The following is a 19,033-nucleotide window of genomic DNA, read 5'->3' on the forward strand; positions in this document are numbered from 1 at the left end:
TCTCGGTCACCTTTAATTCAGTGTTATTCACAGGGCTGTAGCGCATCGTTTGAACACACACAATTATTCTGTTACAATAGTAACCCGAAAAAAATAACCTAATCTGAGTATCAACAAACACAAATAATGTAACCTGATTACTTTCCGTTACTTTAGGATTACCTCGAATGCAATGCATATAAATACACGTCAATAGAAATATCAACAAGATGTGTTTCACTTCAGTGTATTCTGTAAGACAACAGGACAATGTGAGTTTCGAAAAGAAGGAACCAAGATATTTAGGATCAAAAATCATTTTATTTATTTGGAAACCTGCCTTTTATTAAACATATTCAGGATGTCTACATGAGCACATAAAAAAGGAGAAATACAATCTAAGCTGACAGAAAATGCTCAGTTTTAGTTTAATAAATGCAGTTAAGCTCACACACACATGACATTTCGTGACATTGTAATCCTCCTACATACCGAAATATAATACAGTATCTGATTACTTCTTTTTTTGTATGTAACTGTAAGGGAATACAGTTTTGTATCCTGATTCCTTTTATCCTGTTACTCCCAGTCTCTGTATAGGATTTTAAGTCCTTTCAGTAAGGGTCCTTTAAGGTAAAAGTCATTATATGAATACTTTTCTTGCAGTGTACTTAATTTCTGTCTCTATCAGTGTACGCACGGGGATGTTTACCACTTTTTTAAAGATATATTCAGTCATTAGAGTGTGACCTGCTTGGTTGTGACGGTGCTTCTCCTCACCACCGCTCCAAATAGATAACATCCCAGAACATTGTTTGATCTCTTCATGTCTTTGACACACACACACACACACACACACACACACACACACACACACACACACACACACACACACACACACACACACACACACACACACACACACACACACACACACACACACACCTGCCTCCTCTCCATCTCACCCTTCCTGTCTCCCACTTCTCATATCCTCTGATACCCCAGATAAAGCCTTCCGCTGTCTTTGTGGATACCGATGAGCTGTGAGGGTTTCAGCAGGCTGCGGTGGTACACATTACATAATTGACGAGTGGAGGGTTGAAGCTGCCCGTTATGTGCAAATCCCAGCACAGATATTTTATTCAAAGCAGCAGCGTGTATAAAAAAAAAAAGAAAAGAAACCTCCTCCACAGCCAGGATCTGTTGTTCCATCAGGGAGAGTGATCGTGTGTATATGTTTCATACGATGCTGGGGGTGAATTCACACACACACACACACACACACACACACACACACACACACACACACACACACACACACACACACACACACACACACACACACACACACACACACACACACACAAACACACACACACACACCGTAAAGGAATCCAAAAATCCATACTCTCTGCTTTAATCAATCATCACCTGAGTCTTATCATTCAATCCTGCTAAAACCGAGATTATCCGAAATGTCAAAGTGTTATCATTCAAGGGCTCCATTCATCAAACTGTGACAGGGTTTATTTTAGTTTGCTGCTATTATTAATCATTTTGAAGAAATTAGATGTCTTTATTTGTGACATAATCTTTTTGTGATGACTAATTGCCTGACTTTACAGAAACAGCAAGCAGAGAGGCAGGGACTCTTAGAGTTACACATTATTCTACCACTACCTGTAATAACAATATATCACTGTGTACCTTCAGTGCTACAATGTTGTTAACAAGTGTACTTCAAAGTTACCTGATGTTGTGAACAACAACATAAAACCCAGTTAGTCTCCCCTTGAAGGCATTTGATTGGAGAAGGAACATCCAGGCAATACACACTTGACCACAGGGCTCACAGAAGGTCTGCACCCTGCTATACTTTGAAATAAATAATGTAGTTTCTCTTTATGCCAACTTTTCAACGTTCAAGATCTTCCTCAGGCAACTTGTCTATGATGTTTGTTTGGTTCTGCAGTGGTTTGGTGTCAAATAAGGCTTCAACGTCATTGATCTAATATTGAATTCAACCATTCTGGTTTGTATTCTATTTGCTCAACATAACTTTATCCGCAATGCAGCCGCGCATGTTTATTTTAAAATGGAGATAGAGTGCACTCTAACGCTGTGCAAAAAGGTTTATCTTTGTGAGATCGCGTATGGATCATGGATCAAATGGATTGCACAACATTTCACCTATTTGACTTCACAGAGCAAAATATTACAAACATTTAAGACACCACATTATTTTCCATACACTTGTTGACAGTAACCTCATTGACTGAGTTAAATCTCAACCATCATGAGCTTATTGACAAAGTTATTTAGCAAAGAAAGAAGTTTGAGAACAATGTGCAAGGTTTCCTGTTCATACATTATCATGGTGTGATTGTGGGAACTTACTAACGTTTTTATTTGCTTGTTTGAGTTGAAATATTATTTAGCAGGGCTGCTTTCTTTCAGCAATTAGCACAATACATCACTAAATGTCCAAGCTGCCATTAGCACAGTGGTTCTCAAAGTGGGGGGCGCTCCACCCCTGGGGGGCGCAGAGGCATGCCAGGGGGGGGCGCAAGAGACCAGGAGGAAAAATGGTTATACATTTTTTTTTTTTTAAAGATAAAAAAAAAAAAAATCCTAAACTGAAAAATTATTTATTCGAAAATAATATGATACAGTACTATTACGTCTAGGTCTCTGTGTTTCATTAAAGCTCGGCTCTTTTTGTGTGGAACGAGCCATTTTGTGTGTGCGAGCGAGAGAGAGAGAGAGAGCGCACCGGTACCGGAGATCGTTGTTGTTAGCTTCTGGTGCTAGCGAGCTACGGATATAAGGAGGAACAACAAAGTGGAGTCAGACTCAGTGAACTGAAAGACTCTCTCAGTGTTTAGATAGTTAACTTTAGTCTAAGTTATCTCAGTGGGTCTCAAACGTTTTGGTCATGATTAATGTAAACAATTATTTCCGAGGCACACGTTTATATGATCATTATAGTTATAAAAAGAGAATAAATGAAAAACAGGTATGAAATACTATGACAGTAAAACAAGAATAACGTTTAAAAGGGTGATTTGTAAAATATCCATAAAGAAAAAGAACATCTACTTACTGTTCTGTTTCAAATGAGTGTTGAGAGATGTATCCATAGATCTCATCATTTTGCTCTCAAAGTGCACCTGATTGATGCTTTTAACTTCAATATTTAAAAATAAATCTTCCCGGACGAGCTTGCCCCCGGACCCCCCTATGTGAGGTCAAGCTACCCCACAGCACCCCCAAAAGAAATCTCTGGCGCCGCCACTGAGCCTGACTATTTGTGTTGGGGGCGCCCGACTTTTTTTTTTCTCCAAAGGGGGGGCCTGACAGAAAAAGTTTGAGAACCACTGCATTAGCAGCACATGATTCGCTATTAAAAGTTTGGTCAAAATGAATCACCTTCAGCCCATTTATAGAAAGTTACAAATCCTTGACTTGTGTAAACGATTTCCACATCAATACTGCCGCCTCAGTTGAAATATTTAACACGCTAATGGGTTTCTGTGGGCGAGTTCGAACCATTGTGCTGGGTTTAATCAAGGCTACAGGATATAAACCATTGTTGGATATTATTTTACTGCAAAGAGAGAGAGGGGGGGGATGTTTTGTTTTGACTGTTTACTCAAATTCATACTTTTTTCTCTTGAGAGTCTATTATCAAGGAAAGTCACAAGGTCAAGGAGTGCAGCAGGGAGCTACAGCCCTGCTTCCAATGTTGAGTTGTTGATACCTGAGTCGTCATTATGAGTTCAAACTTGTGGGTTGTTTGTTATGAATCTGTAAAAATCCAACTTTCAAACCTCATATTAAATATTTAAGAAACCCTAAATCTGTGCAAAGTCCAAAGAACAAACAGGCCCATCAATGTCACCTCCTTCCATTTTTACTCTTCTCAGGATAAGTAACTTTGTTTTGGCAGGAAACCTTTTTTTTAAACCACATTGTCTTTATTTCAATGTTTAACAGCGATATTCAAGGTCAGCTCTCTGGGATGAGTACATGTTCTACAACCCGAAGCACTCTTCTTTCTCGTATGACGCAAGCTTGTCTGAACTAATGATGATGGACCTTCTATTTTCTAGTGGAATATGCAATTAGCTGCTGCTCTCTGCACACACAGGAGAACACAATGTGTGTTAGCTCTGCTTTCAGATGAACAATTACCTGGAAATACAGAGCTGTCAGGCGATTCTTCTACGAACTAGCTGCAACCTTTCTGTGTTAATACACTCTTTACTGGGAAGAGATGGGGGCAAAGAACAAAGAAAAAACAGAGGGATAATGGCTGACGTGTAGTATGAGTCATATGTAAACCTGAGGCACAACTATTCTGCATCCAATGACTGTAGCTGCTGAGAAGTGTCCACATTATAAAGGTTGTGGATGCGTGTGAGGTTCACAGCCCTGTCTCCTAAAAATGACCTTCCCACAGAACTAAACTGCATTCTCAATTACGTTTAGCAAGAAACGTATTTTCTCCCACGTTACGTTTCTTATAAACGTATCTCAAATACGTTTATTTTCTACATATCTTTGCCATTTATTGTCTTGCTTATATTAATGATAATAGTCATTTATAAATATCATTTTAGAGCTTACATTTGAAATCAGTAGGCGAGGCTGTAATTTCGCCATCTGTTCTCATGAGCGAGACAGAAAATAATAGTTTAACATGCCAAAAAGCTGCTGTGTCGTTTATTGCAACTATGGATTTGTTTTAATGTTTTAACTAAGAAACATAACGTGGGAGAAAATATGTTTCTAGAAGATATGTAGAAAATAAACGTATTTGAGATACGTTCATAACAAACATAACGTGGGAGAAAATACGTTTCTTGCTAAACGTAATTGAGAATGCAGTTTAGTTCTGTGGGAACGTCATTTTTAGGAGACAGGGTTGGAGGCTCATTAGGGTATAAATGCTAAAGAGGCCTCAATAAGCACAAGTCTGAATCTCCGTTTCTATAATTCATTTAAAGATAGTTGATTTTTTTGTTGAGCTTTTTGCATACTACTGTCAATGGCGATGTCTTTTATAGAAATAGTTTCCGCGAAAACGCTTGTTTTTTTACCTAAAGTCATGTAAAAGCGTTGATATCGTCATGTTGATGCATATTGTTTAACTTTGGTGAGAATCAGACAGGCACACGAATATGTAAGTGATATAGATATTGAGCCTCATGGGAGGCATGTGGCGCAGTGGGCTAGTGCGTTGGTGTTCAAATTAGGGGGTCACAGGTTCAAATCCCACTGCAGTCAGCATGTCGTTGTGTCCCTGAGACACTTCACCACAAATTGCTCCTGTGGGGATTGCCCACAGTATTGAGTATGTAAGTCGCTTTGGATACAAGCGTCTAACAAGTAACATGTCATGTAAAATTGAAAAAGATAGTTATGGAAAGTCAGCGTCGATAAGTAAAAAGGTGACACCTGCACACTTCATCTATGCAACAGAAGTTTTATTGACTCTGTTTCGATCATACATGGATCTTCCACTGATCAAAAGGTGGTCGGATCAACATTTAGGTGCAGTGATGCATATTTTACCATCTAATCTAATCCAATGTTATGCTATCCCACCCAAAACGTTAATTTACATATTACAAAAAGTAAAACATTTATTTATAACCATAACAACATTCTTCGCATAAGCTAACCAAAGCAGTTTGAGTTGCCAACCTAAAGAGGTGGCAGATCAGAAAACGCTCATCAGAACCGATATATCTCAACATTTTGACATCTGTGCATCTAAGGAGGCGTGTGGCGCAATGGGTTGTGCGTTGGTGTTCAGATCAGGGGGAGCACAGGTTCAAACCCCACTGCAGTCAGCATGTCGTTGTGTCCCTGAGACACTTCACCCCAAATTGCTCCTGTGGGGATTGTCCACAGTATTGAGTATGTTAGTCGCTTTGGATAAAAGTGTCTCACAATAACATGTAATGTCTATGCTTTTCATTCATGACAAAACATCAGGAAACACTGCATGCGTCATTTGAAAAGCTGCGTCATTTGGGTTTGAGAGTCATCCACAGGCACAGTAATCGTTCAAAATGAGTGCCTCCACTTACTTTTCATACACTTTTGACGTTTACCACTTTATATACATGGCATTTGCAGGTAACCTGTATATAGAATGAAATGTTTATGCATGCACAGAAGCCACGTTTGCTTTTCCCTTAGGTCATATATACGTGATTGCAGATCGTGAGAGTGCAGAGGTACTGACAGTCGAGGAAAAACCTTCATCAGGGCATCTTCCCCAGACAGTCAGCCTGCAGTCAGCCAGCGTGCTCATCCTCACTCTGCATTCATTATTAATCACAGAATTACACCGGCGCTCTACAAACGATGTGGGTTGAAGGGGGGACAAGTCGTGATAGAATATGCAATTGTCTGCATAATGCACAGCAGGTGAGGTATCAGGCTGATATGAAACGCAAATATTGCATGATGGCTTTGCACTTATTACTGTCAAATGAGGATGGCGGCGTCGGGGGCCAGTGGTGAAGTGTCAACACAGATCCCAGAGCAGAGAAAATGTACCTGACAGGGTGCTGTGTAAATAAATCTGATTGAATGTGGGTATTGGGAGTATGAAATTCTATCAGCTTGTGGCCGGGCCACTGATTTATTTTGTATTTTTATTCACCCACCGACATGCTTTGTTGAACATTCTTCACCACAATGTCTTCAGAGCCACCCAACACAGGCCTCTAAAGCACTGTGACCTTCAATGCTAGAGCAATGTGTCATTGAAGTGCACAGTCTCCCACTATTGACCTCTGATCATCTCCACAGGATGAGCTGCGAGGTTAAGTGCCATCAAGTGGGGGTGGCAAGAGCCTCTTTCACTCATTTCACATCATCACTGACAATCAATCTGCCCAAACCAGCCTGATGTGCTGATGTCCTCGCCCCCCAAAGGAAGAGCTCAGTTGCAGCAGCATTGGAAGTAGAATCAAATGAGTAGAAATCAAAGTGCTGCTGTGAGCGGTGACTATGTGCCGAGATAATCCCCATTCAGCAGCGATGTAAGGACTCGTCCAGGACCAGAGAGAGAGACGAGGTGAAAACTAATGCAGCCGGGCTTAGCTTCACCTTTGATGTTTGTACCAGAAATCCAAGGTGCTCAGAGCCTATCTGTCCTTGAAATGCACACACCCAGGAATCCCTGGAGAGGGGGAGATATTATAATCCGAGAGCCAGCTAAAACCTGGAGAGGAGAGTTGACATTGTGTTGAATTTTTTTTTCAAATTCACTGTGGGTGTCTTCTGATCATAGTTAGAGAGACATTGCATGGATTCACTCTCTAATGCATATTTATCCTGAATTCAGTTCTACATCTGGAGATACTTACCTTGTAGAGAGATTATTGTATACAACACCTTAAAGCAGTAGTTCATGTATGAATGTATGCTGTTAAAGTTCAGTTGGCAATATGTGCTTCTCCCACAAGGAAGTAGTCTTAGTTTCAGCTTTTGGTTAAAAACTGTGATAAATGTAAAAAAAAAAAAGGTTAAAGAGCCCCTAATATGTTTTTGGGGTTTCCCATTTCCTGTAGTGTGTTAAATTGGTTTGTGTGCATGTTAATGGTCTGCAAAGGCTAAAGTTCCCTCCAGAGGAAGTGTATCTCCAACATATTCCTCCCCCTGCCTGAAACACCTCCACACCTATGTTTTCTTTCTGAACATAGTGACATCACTATGGAAAACGTGCGCTTCTATTGGCCAAAGCTTGAACACATTGTACGTGATAGGGTAAGGGGCGGGACATCTCTAAGCGGTTGACCAATCATATCAGAGCCGGCCAGCTAACCAATCAGAGCAGACTGGGCTCTGGTTTCAGACAGAGGGTGAAAAGAAGTACTGCAGCAAAGGCAGTGTGAGAAAAATTAAGAACTTTTTGAACATTAAGGCATGGAAACGTGTCACAGGAGAGACACTACATACTGATATACACTTGGAAATTAGCATAATAGGTCCTAAATGTTGTTTTGTATTGCATCCACTCCCAAGAAAAGTAGCTTTTACTCCATAATAATTGTTGTCATGAATCAGTCTGAACCCCAGTTGAATCTGAATAACATAATAATGTATAATGAACTGCTGTTGAACTCATTTTTGGAAATCATACCTTTTTTAAATAAAGATTCCACCAGTTACTTGAAGTATGAGGCAATTTTTAAGGAACCATTACATCTTATTAAACTCAGAAAGCGTGCATTTGATGTCATCATCAATGACACTTTCAAGGGTGCCGTCGATCCGGCGGTTTTTGTTTCTTCATGTTCTTCAAAGGATGCATAGCCATTGGACAGGTTGGCAGAATGATTCATCCCATAGTGTGAAGCATCAAAACCAATTTGCAGTGTTGGACATTAGTCTCTGTGTTTGTGTGTGCCGGTGATGTCTATATTTCTGAGGCAGTGTGTGTGAATACTAAGGTCAGGCTGACATATTGGTTTGTTGAAAGTATTGAGTTAGTGTTGCCTCATTATTATTACTCAGCTATTGGCCATGGAGACAAGAAGAATTGAAAGGTAGTCTATTTATTTTTGTGAAGCTACAAGGCTGGAAATGCAATTGTTTTAGCAGCAGTTATAGCTGTTGTTTCTCTTGTTGCACATTATTGCATATGTGCATAATTATTGTCCTGGGTTTCCTTGGGAAATATTACTGCCTGGAGAAATATTGACTGAATATTTAGTTTTTGGACAACTCCCAAAACCACATGTGGAGAAATGTGTATTAAGACAGAAGGTACAATTAAAATTCTGACATTTAATTGTAAGCCAGTGAGAGGCAAATACGTTTCAGACCAATTACAATCCTGACAGAATTATGCTTTAAACAACTTCAATTTAAAGATATACATTTCAGGCAACATGTTTAACATCTATTGACAGACTTTCAAAGTTATAATGGATCAGCTTAAAGAAGTTTGGCTGCATAAAAGGAACTCTGATTACTTTATTTAGCACCAAAAAACTGTTTTAGCAGTTCATGAGTGTGATTACACTGCTTTAATCAGAAGCTCTTATGGGTTTTATCTGCATAAAAAGGTCCTCATCTTGGATACCTGGTATTTATTTTGGCATTCCCACTGTCAAGGTTAAAGGGTAGTAAAGCTAATAAACCCCCACTTTTTAAATAGCCAAGCTACTGTCAATAGGGGCCACAGTTTTATCAATTCACCGAAAAAACCGTGTAAACCGAAAAAAGCAGAGGACCGTGAACAAATCCCTGTGGCACACCAGAAGTGATTTGCACGAGAGGATGAACCAATAGTGAGGGTGCTATGGTTAAAATTAGAGCACCAGTATCATATTACAGTTATGATCTATGCTATATATGTGTCTCTTAACAAAGCACTGTCAGCAGGTTGGCTTAGAATTTATTTTATAATTTCATGTTCTGTTTTTTTATCCACAGATCTCCCCTGGCGGATTGAACAAACGAGTCGACTCTACGCCTGTCCTCAGTCTAATTGTGGTCTGACGGCACTCCCTGACATCAAAGGTACACCCACCTCTCTCTCTACACCTCCAGCCTCCTTTAATCACTTTGTTCAGCTCATCATTGCAGTAATTACATTTCCTGACAGCTTTTTTTATTTTGCAAATCCAAGACTTCACTTTCTCTGTTATCTCTCCTCAAGAGAGCTTCACTTCACTTCACTTTGTCGCTGAGGTACCTTGTTTGATTTTTATTTCAATACATTCAAGAGCTTTTTCCTCCAGGAAATGCACTGTGATTTCAATAATTCTCATCGTTGAATGAACTCAGGAAAATGCTTCACAGTTTTTGGTGGGTTTTAGAGCCGAGCAGGAGAGAGCATTTGTTCTGGTCTACACCGGATAGAGAACCAACTAATTCTGTGTTTGAAGTCTTGTTGAAGATATAACCTGAGACACCTAATTGCAATTTGCATGTCTTACGTGCATGTCTTTGCTTTACTTTAAACTTGGATTGACTTTTTGTGCCAGTTCTTTTGTTTCTTTTTAAAAGTATGAAAGTATATCAGAAATAATAACTGATTTCCATGTCTATAAAGCTTTGTGCATTGCTTCTGGCATGTTCAAAGTAACCTTTTTGTTTCCACTTTAATCATATTCTCCCAATCAAGAACTGACTTAAAGCTCATAGATATGCAGATGCTACTTGATGAACCTTGACCTGCTGACTATTAGCTGCTTATAATGTAAGAACTAAAGCTTTTTATCATATACTAGCCAACGTCGAATTTCGGGTCAGAATGTCAACATTTAAATAGAAGAGAAAGCACTTTAAAAATGAAAACGTTACTCCTATTTGTAGAAGCTTTGAACCACCGAACTGTAGCATGTTTCTATCATGGTTAGGTATATCAGTATCAATTTGTCGAAATGAACTGATCCATCTCTTCAAAGAGACTAGAACATAAATGTATTTGCATCTAAAGGTATTTTTTGTTTGTCATTGTTTTCCGGCCTCAAATATTCCACATCGCGAAGTGGTTCAAAGGATGAAATAAAATATGGATGGTAAACGGCTACATTCCTTTTCTTCGAGCTGTGAAAGTGATCAGCTATGGACTCCACAAGCCTCACTAAGCTTTACTTATCCAGGCATCACTCAGCCATACCCCTCTGGGAATTAACACTCACTTTAATGTTTCTCAACGCAACAATTATGGACTAGAATCCTTAATGTAAGGGAGATTTATTGCTGGTGACAGTGGATTTAAAGATATGTAGACTCTTAAAAATGTTAGTGACTTAGTGTGTCAGTCCAGTGTTACTAAAGAGTATTAGATATTGGAAATGACAATCATTGGCTTGTCTTCTCCCTGCTACAGTTCTACTCTAAAAAACATTTTTGAAAAATATATGAAGATCCAGAGATAATGTTTTTCTTTATAAGTACTTTAGGACTTATTCAAACAGACTTTCGTGTGCATAAGTAGCACTTTACAATACAGCAGATTGTCATTATGACAAATCACATAACCATCAGACACTCTCAGCAACAGCTTTGACATATTCTCTTAAGAGCTTGAAATGTCTGGCTATGAAATTACTAGGCTCTTCATATTGCACATTTCCATTCTTACTTTTTAAGTCCCCTCTTTAAAGAGATTATGGAAGTTTCAGGAAAAATGATTCTCTCTCTTTTTGTCCTGATCCAGTTATCAGGACGTGTCTGAAAATGAGCTGATCAGATTTTGGCCACTTTATGATGTCATAAAGATTTTTTGGCTTGTGTAACCTTTGGAAACAGGGCTGAAACAGAGGGGATTATGATCTGTTTGGTATTTCAGCCAAACACTTCAGAGACATGTTTTGTATATATCTGAGACATATAATGTAGGCCTATTGATGAAAAACAGTATAATAGGGGACCTTTAATTATATTAATATCTACAGCAAAAAGTGGGTAAATTGATCATTATTCCAACCACCTCTTCCATTCACAAGCTGGGAGCAGTGGCGGCGCCAGGGTATGGCTGGGGTAGGCTACAGCCATACCAAGAAATGGCTTAGCCCCACCATGAAACATGATGTTAAAGTAAGCAAAAAAAAGTCCGCCAACTCGCGCCGAGTAAATTGCACAGACAGCAGTTAGTAAGATTGATTTCAGTAGCCACTTGTCTGGAAATTCCGAAGACTAGAAACGGTTTTGAAAACCTTTGTCACGTAGTGATCGTCTTCTCAATAAAACATCTTTGATAATGTCTTCTGGCCAATCAGAATCAAGATAACGGCGTGGTGTTGTTGCAGGAAGTCCCGACGGAGAATACTTTTGCGGTAGAACTACTCTTTATACATCCATGGATACAACATTACGTGTTGATAGAAATCAACGCGTAATGAAATAAGACCCCACGGTTTGATGATTAATAGGTGTGTGTCTTACATTTTGACACACAGAACAATGGGGGCTATCTACCCTTATCCACAATGTAAAGTAATTCACACAGCCTCTTCTCTCTGTGAGGAGCAGCAGGTTCAGCTTTCAGAACAAAGTAACAAAAAACTAAAATGGCGTGAAGTAATAGATTTATTTATTTTCTTCTCAAGAGAGTACCAGAATGTTATTATAATTTTATGTTAGTATTTCAAAATCTCAATTTTCATTGAGACAGGGACATAATCTAAACCTCACGCGTGGCGTTTCACTGTCAAGGGGGGCGATATAGCGTGTATGTTATTACATTGCAAATACTGACTTGAGCCCCACCACTGTATGGGTTAGCCCTACCATAGATTACCCAACAAAAATACTCCGGAGCTGCCACTGGCTGGGAGCAGGTGTTTTTAAATACCCAATTGTGCCTCTGGGAGCTGCATCCTCAGATGGGCATATGATGGGTTTAGACAAATAATTAATTTGAGCTGCAATTACAGCCTCTAGAAAGGGGCAAATTGGCGGTGAGGGGGGAGGAAGAACCCCACCACCCTATATTCCCTAATCAGGTAAATGTTGCTAACTCAATATTGGGCACTGATGGTCACACTCAATTATCCTCATCTTTTACCTCCCAATCTGTTCCCCATCCCCCTAATAAACCCGTATCTGAAACTCCCAAGACACACGCCACATGTCGCTTCTGTTCTTGTAGGCCTACTCATTTGCAATAGTCCTCTGCTTTGAATCCTGATATACTGTAAGAGCAAAGTCAAAGCACTTTAGTTAAGCTAATGTGGCTTTGTGGAGTTAAGTGACAATGTCATCATGCCTTCCTGTAAATATGAATTATATTATATTTTATTTTATTTACTTGCACTGTTTTATCTGTCTTATTGTGTTGCACTGTTGGAGGAGCCTGTGACCTAAGATGTTCATTGTCATAACTACACTGTAGCTATTTACAAATGACAATAAAAGCCTTGAAAATGAAGCTACAGTTTGCAACAGGTTAGCAAAGCTTAGCATTGAGACTGGAAACAGCTAACTTTGCTTGGTTAAAAGGTAACTAAATCCATCTAGCAGCTTTCTAAAATTGTATATCTTGTCTGTTTCATCTGTAGTGACTCACCCTTCCAAGAACTAGTGGTGCCATGCCATTGTTTCAGTGGCCATTTTTTCTGAAAACTCAATAATCTGAAAACTGTCCCATTGGACCAAAAGCCCAACTCTGTATCCCAATAACAAAAGGCCATTTATCAGCCCTTTGTTACGAAAACACACTCTAAAATCTTATCTCCCATAATGTGCTTGAAGATCTAACCATTGTTAGTCTGACTTTCCTCAAAGAGTAAAACCTCATTTGACTTTCCTCACTCTTACATAACACTTGTAGGCTGCACAGCATAAAGGGTCTAACACCAATAACTCAGTGAATGACAGGTTCTCTTCACAAGTTCAGACTGAAGATTTGGTAAGATCTGCCCTTTGCATCTGTCAACATTGGTGGTTTCAAAAGGCAGTGAGTGGAGAGCCATCTATAATGTCCTCTGACTTCACACAGCAGACTGATACCAAGCCATTTTGTGATGGTTTGTATCAAAGGAACAAGAGATGAAATGTTTGGGTATACACAAATAAAATAATCTAATTTTGCCAATGGGGAAATCACCAAGGTTTCAGTTCAGGCAGATAGGACATGCTTCTCCTTTGAAGCATTATTTTGTGATGTAGTTGCGGTTTCATATAGGAATATAGCCAGACAGAAAAAAATATACTTCTTAAATGATTGCCAGTTTACTGCACAGAGGGGTAAAATGGCAGAGGGTCTTGTCATTGGAATATGCGAGTTTGATGGCCCTTGTGAATAAGATACCAAGGATTTATTTCCGGATTTTCCAGCAAGCCTTTGAAGTGAACAAATGCTGCATCTCATCTGCCGAGCCCGTTCAAATTGTGGACGGTGTGTGTGGATATATTTATTGCTGGGCTATTTTTAGAGCTGAGGATTTGTGCTGAAGTGTATTTATACTTGAGGAAAAGCCTTGCGACACTGAAGCTGGTAGTAAGGTTCTGCATGACCTCTAACCATGTAATATGAGCTGGTCTTTCCCTTCAATTAAAAAAGCAAACACCTTAAGAGTAGTCAAATCCCATAAACGTTTCTTTCCTATGTAGAAAGCGGTTTCATTTTTGATTAGTGACCATCCTTACCACTCGTAAATATCCGGAAGTGGCCATTTCTATCTCTTTCAGTTGAATATGATATGTTTCCGTCACATAAAGTTAGGGGCGTATGTAATTGAGGTTGAGGTTAAACATGCACACCTTTGCCATTTTTTGTATCCCCTCTGACGCATACCATTAGCAAACATCTGTTGAACCAAAGCTTTAAAAAAAAAAAAACAAGGCTGTCATGGTGGCAGAGGGGAATTCTTCCGATGCCCCTCCCTGTGCTATTTTAAGTAGGCCCTGAAGTTTGTGTTTAATGATAAGCTGTGGGGCGTAGCTGACATGCCTGCCATATTATTCCCTTTACGACTCAGGAAGCAATGGCAACATTTCCCCCCAACCCTTCAGGGGTGTGAATTATTTAAACTCCATCATCAAGTATGTCCAATCAACATGGCTAATAGTACCCTTTTGCTGTGGGTTATCTCAAGTGGTGGATAGCTTTGGAAACAGACAAGGATGCTATTTTTGTAAGTAGGCATTACCCAGAACTGTTTCCATTCTTGAAACTGAGTTACCAGCTGATGACTCATGCCAATCAGACATTATGTATTTCATTTGAATTTGAACACACTGGCTAAGTAATGAGAGATCATGTGAAAGATCATTCATTCATATGGATGTGGAGTTGAATTTTAAAACACAGGCTCCCCGGTATCTATGCGTTGTGAGGAAGAGTGAAGGAAGAGTTGTGTCAGACGAGACTCCACTCCAGATAAATAAATGATCAGTCCGCCACAAACATCAAAGAGGGATTGTGTGCTTCAAAGGGAATAAGGGCCTCACAGGTCCTATAGTGAAGAATGAACACACACACACACACACACACACACACACACACACACACACACACACACTCTGTTTCTATAATGCAACCTGTTTAACATTCTAATGGTTGCATCTGCATTGATCATCCTCTGCCGAGCCAAACCAATGCTCCTCAATCTTAGTCTGTTTCGGTGGCAAGACCAGCTGGAAGATACCCAAAATGCTTTGATAAAATGTGTCTCTTGAATCATTATTCATGTCTATGTTTTTGTAAATGCACCTTCCCTTTTTTAACCCTGTGGTGCCTGAAGAAGCACTCGCACATGTGTTGCTTTAAAGCCCTCATTCCTACAATACCCGACACAGCTTGGTCACAAGGTTTCATCTCACAGACACCGTTAATGTGCGCATAAATTAAGCTGACTGGCCTAAATTGACCATTGGTTGTGTTTTCTTTTCTAGCCTGAAACAAGTGTCTCTCTCTCTCTGGTTGAGCAGTGTAATAATAGTAATAATAATAATGTATTACATTTTGTATTAGAGTAATTTAACAGGTGCTCAAAGCGCTTTACAATTACAGATTACACATATTAGAGTCATTACTGTGGACATTACCCACAGGAGCAAATGCGGGTAAAGTGTCTTGCCCAAGGACACAACGGCCTGACGCAGGGGCGGGATTCGAACTGGACCCCTTGATCTGATGACCAACGCTCTAACCACTGCGCCAAAACCACCAGTGTAGTCGAAGTGTAGGACATTATGTAACATCTGCATACAAAAAGACCAATTGCTTGTTCTGTATCTGGCAAAAATGTGCATATTTGTCACGATACTTGTGTTGTGTCACGTTTTTAGTTTTGTGTGTCTGGTAGTGGGTGTTTGGCTTTTCTCCTTGTCATGTTTTCCTCCCTGTGTATTGTCTGGTCTTTCTCCCTGTGTTTCCTGTCTGTCGTTAGTTTCCCTGGTGTTTCTAATTTCCTGATTCTTTTCACCTGTCATCCCTTCTGTGTCTCCTGTGCTCATCAGCGTCAGCCCCGCCCCTGATTGTTCCCACCTGTGTCTTATTCTCATGTGTTTAAATTCCCCTGTCTCCCAGTGTTCCTTGTCAGTTCGTTTTTGTCTCTTGCCATGGTCAGAGCTTTGTTCTTTGGTACTATAGAAAGGTTTGTTCCTCACCACGTGAGCGATTTTCATTTTGTTCTCTCTTTTTGTCATTTCAATCTGAGATTAGTTAGTGACCATTTTTTGTTCATCGTGTTTTAGAAAAATAAAATTGGTAATCTTACCAATACTTTACCTCTGTCTCCCGGGTCGTGCAATTGGGTCCTACCTCCTAAGTGTTTGAGTTCTTAAGAATATTAGCAGTATATTGACTCTTTATTAGTCATTATAAAACACTTATTAATGCCTTCTTCTAAATAACCATATTCTAAAAGTAATAGGCTCATATTGAGCAGAGTATATTAAAACCAAAACTCATGTACAACAACTTCCTTACTTTCAATAAATAAGCACTAATTAGAGGGTTATTAAGGGAAAACTCTCAACTAAGGGCCTATTGTACGACATACTGATATTCTGCACAAACTGTGATGTTGTATTTGCTGTAAAGTGTCTTTACTGTAGGTTATTTTTTATTATATGTACAGCACTTTGGCTCGACCAAAAATCGTTTAAAAATGTGCTATATAAATAAAACTTGATTTGATTACTTGTAGAATAAGGTATTAATACGTTTTTTATAATGACAAATAAAGAGACAATATACTGCTAATATGCATGTTAATGAACAACTAGTTGATGGTTAATTTGTGTACCTTAATATAAAGTGTTACCAAATGTGTTAAAAGTTAAATGTCTTGAGAAATAGACGTGGTCTGGATTAACCCACTTTGTGGCAAATAATGAGTCCCTGTTTGCAAATGTACTATTTTTAAAGCACTGCATATGCACATTTGTCATCAAGCAGTTGACAAAAGAAAAACGATATGGATCGAAACCATCGAGAAAGACATGCTTCACAAACCCTGGATGTTTAAAAAAATATGATCTCAAAATGCTTTTTGCACCTGTTTGATTACCCATGTTTACCATTAAGGGGAAATACGAGTCTGAGGAAGCACATGTTGCTTTTCATTTGTATTAACATCTTGCTTTTTCTCTTTTCTCTTCCCTTTGTTGTTCTTCCCCCTCTCTCCCAGCTCTCCGTTACTCTTGCTGTCTCATCCTTCTTCTAAGAGTGGGGGATGTCTGTTTTCTAACACCTTTCGGCCTGCTTATCTACTCGGTCTGTATTGCTATAATTTGGTATTTTCCAACCCCATTTGTTATTGTGCCTTTAACCCTCTTGATATCATGCCACCATCGGTTATGGGTCAGGGTGTGTGTGGCAGTGATATGCATTGTAGCTTGCAACTCTTATCCAGAAATCTCGATTGTTCGTGATAGGCAGTGTGGTACCAGGCCTGGGTGTTTGTTTGTTTGTTTGTGGGAAGCCTGCATGTGTTGGATCCGTGCCTGAAACAGTGCTTTTGTGTGTTATTGCTCAGTGCATGGCTATATCAAATGAAGACAATGCCATTCTTTCACGCTAGCTATGATTGTTCATTTATAATAGGGTAACCTCATTCCTTTCCACCATTTCAACTCCAACGTCCAAAAACAATAATCTTTGTTTTTGTGAGTGTGCACTGCGCTGTTTCATTCCCCTTTATTGTTCTTGCTATTGGAGGATCATATTTTCATTTTTTGCTGCACTGATATTCCAGCAAAACGTTTTATGTGGTACTTTTAATTACAACAAAGACTTCAACTTCTGAAAAGAAAAATTTAATTGGCACCCAGCAGAGTGTCTTCCTTGCTATGCTGGGCTTGCAGTATCAGAGACTTCTCCATGCAGTCAAGCTGTGTGGGGAGAATCTCAGCCTGTCCCTTCAGGGTACTGGCTCTAGAAAGCACCGTCTAACTTAAACATATTTGACTGTAACAGATATACTCTCTGATCTACCATAGTCATCCAGTCATCCACCCAAATTGTTCCATATTGATGTGTCATGTCGGTCTTTTGTTCATGTTTAAAGCTTCTACTGAATGGCAAACGTCCTATGTTAGCGTTGACTTTGAAATTGCATCAGTGTGTTGATGCCGCTCGCCCAGCCTGTTGGGTTAGGGTGTCTTTAACGACCCCCTTCTTTTCCCTCATGGAAGATCTGTACACCTGCGACCAACACTGGACATGGAGGACTATGACGTTCGCTCGGCCGCCAGCATCATGGCCTCGGTGAAAGAGCAGGAGGCGCGTTTCGAGCAGCTGACCCGAGCCCTCGAGGAGGAGCGTCGCAATGTCACCCTGCAGCTAGACCGCTCCGCCCTGCCTCCCAACACCCCAACCAGCCAGCCGCTAGCATGGCAGCAGGTGGTGATGCAGGTAAATAATGCCAACACCCCCGTCACGTTAAACCACCAACCAGCACCACCATGTGTCTAACTCTCTTCCTTCTCCTGCCCCCTTCTTTCATCCGAGCAAGCCCATTGCATCGTCATGTCTCCTCATGGTCATTGCTTTGCATAATTGTTGGGATTCAATCATCTCTCTGTTCAATTTCCCTGTGATTTGGGGACCCTGTGTCTGAACCCACTGTCCCTGGTGTTGTGCAATAATCTGCTCTGTGGTGACTCATCTCCGAAAGGCAAGCTGATGAGATTCAACCTCTCATTTCTTCCTTCGCCTCCTCCTTCTACGTCACTGCTTGCCGTTAAATCCCATCTCCTTTCGCCCACTGGTCTTTCATATTGTCTGGAGGTGCTGCTGATTGGATGTGGCCTTTTGCCCAGCTCTGGCCAATGTGTCTGGGACATTTGTGTCCTGGCCTGTGCTCCTTTTCGATGCTGGCGGACTCTCTGCAGGAGCAGGAAATGTAATAGGCAGAAATGATACTGCTTTAATCCCCCCCAAACATGCCAGCAGTCACAACAGCCCATTGATTTACACGGGAAAGAAAGAGCATCCTCTCAGACTGAACACATGTTTTACTAACCATTTGAGCGCACTACTTGGCACCTGCATCACTTTTAATCATGGTAAAGCTGGCAGCCTCATGTTTTATTAATATACCAAGACGTATAGAGATGAAAC

General features: G+C 40.1%; 1 protein-coding gene across 1 annotated transcript in view; it reads left to right on the forward strand.

The window, feature by feature from the left end:
- The window catches only part of arvcfb (ARVCF delta catenin family member b), a 275,952-nt gene that overhangs the window by 103,901 nt on the left and 153,018 nt on the right, over positions 1–19,033 (forward strand). Inside the window, exons 3-4 of the mRNA XM_079687092.1 lie at positions 9,442–9,528; positions 18,106–18,325. Of these exons, the coding sequence (XP_079543218.1) occupies positions 18,134–18,325 (192 nt within the window). The 5' untranslated portion in view covers positions 9,442–9,528; positions 18,106–18,133. The remainder of the gene's footprint in view (positions 1–9,441; positions 9,529–18,105; positions 18,326–19,033) is intronic.

Source organism: Notothenia rossii (genome assembly GCF_949606895.1).
Source record: "Notothenia rossii genome assembly, chromosome: 6".
Lineage (NCBI taxonomy): Eukaryota > Metazoa > Chordata > Actinopteri > Perciformes > Nototheniidae > Notothenia > Notothenia rossii.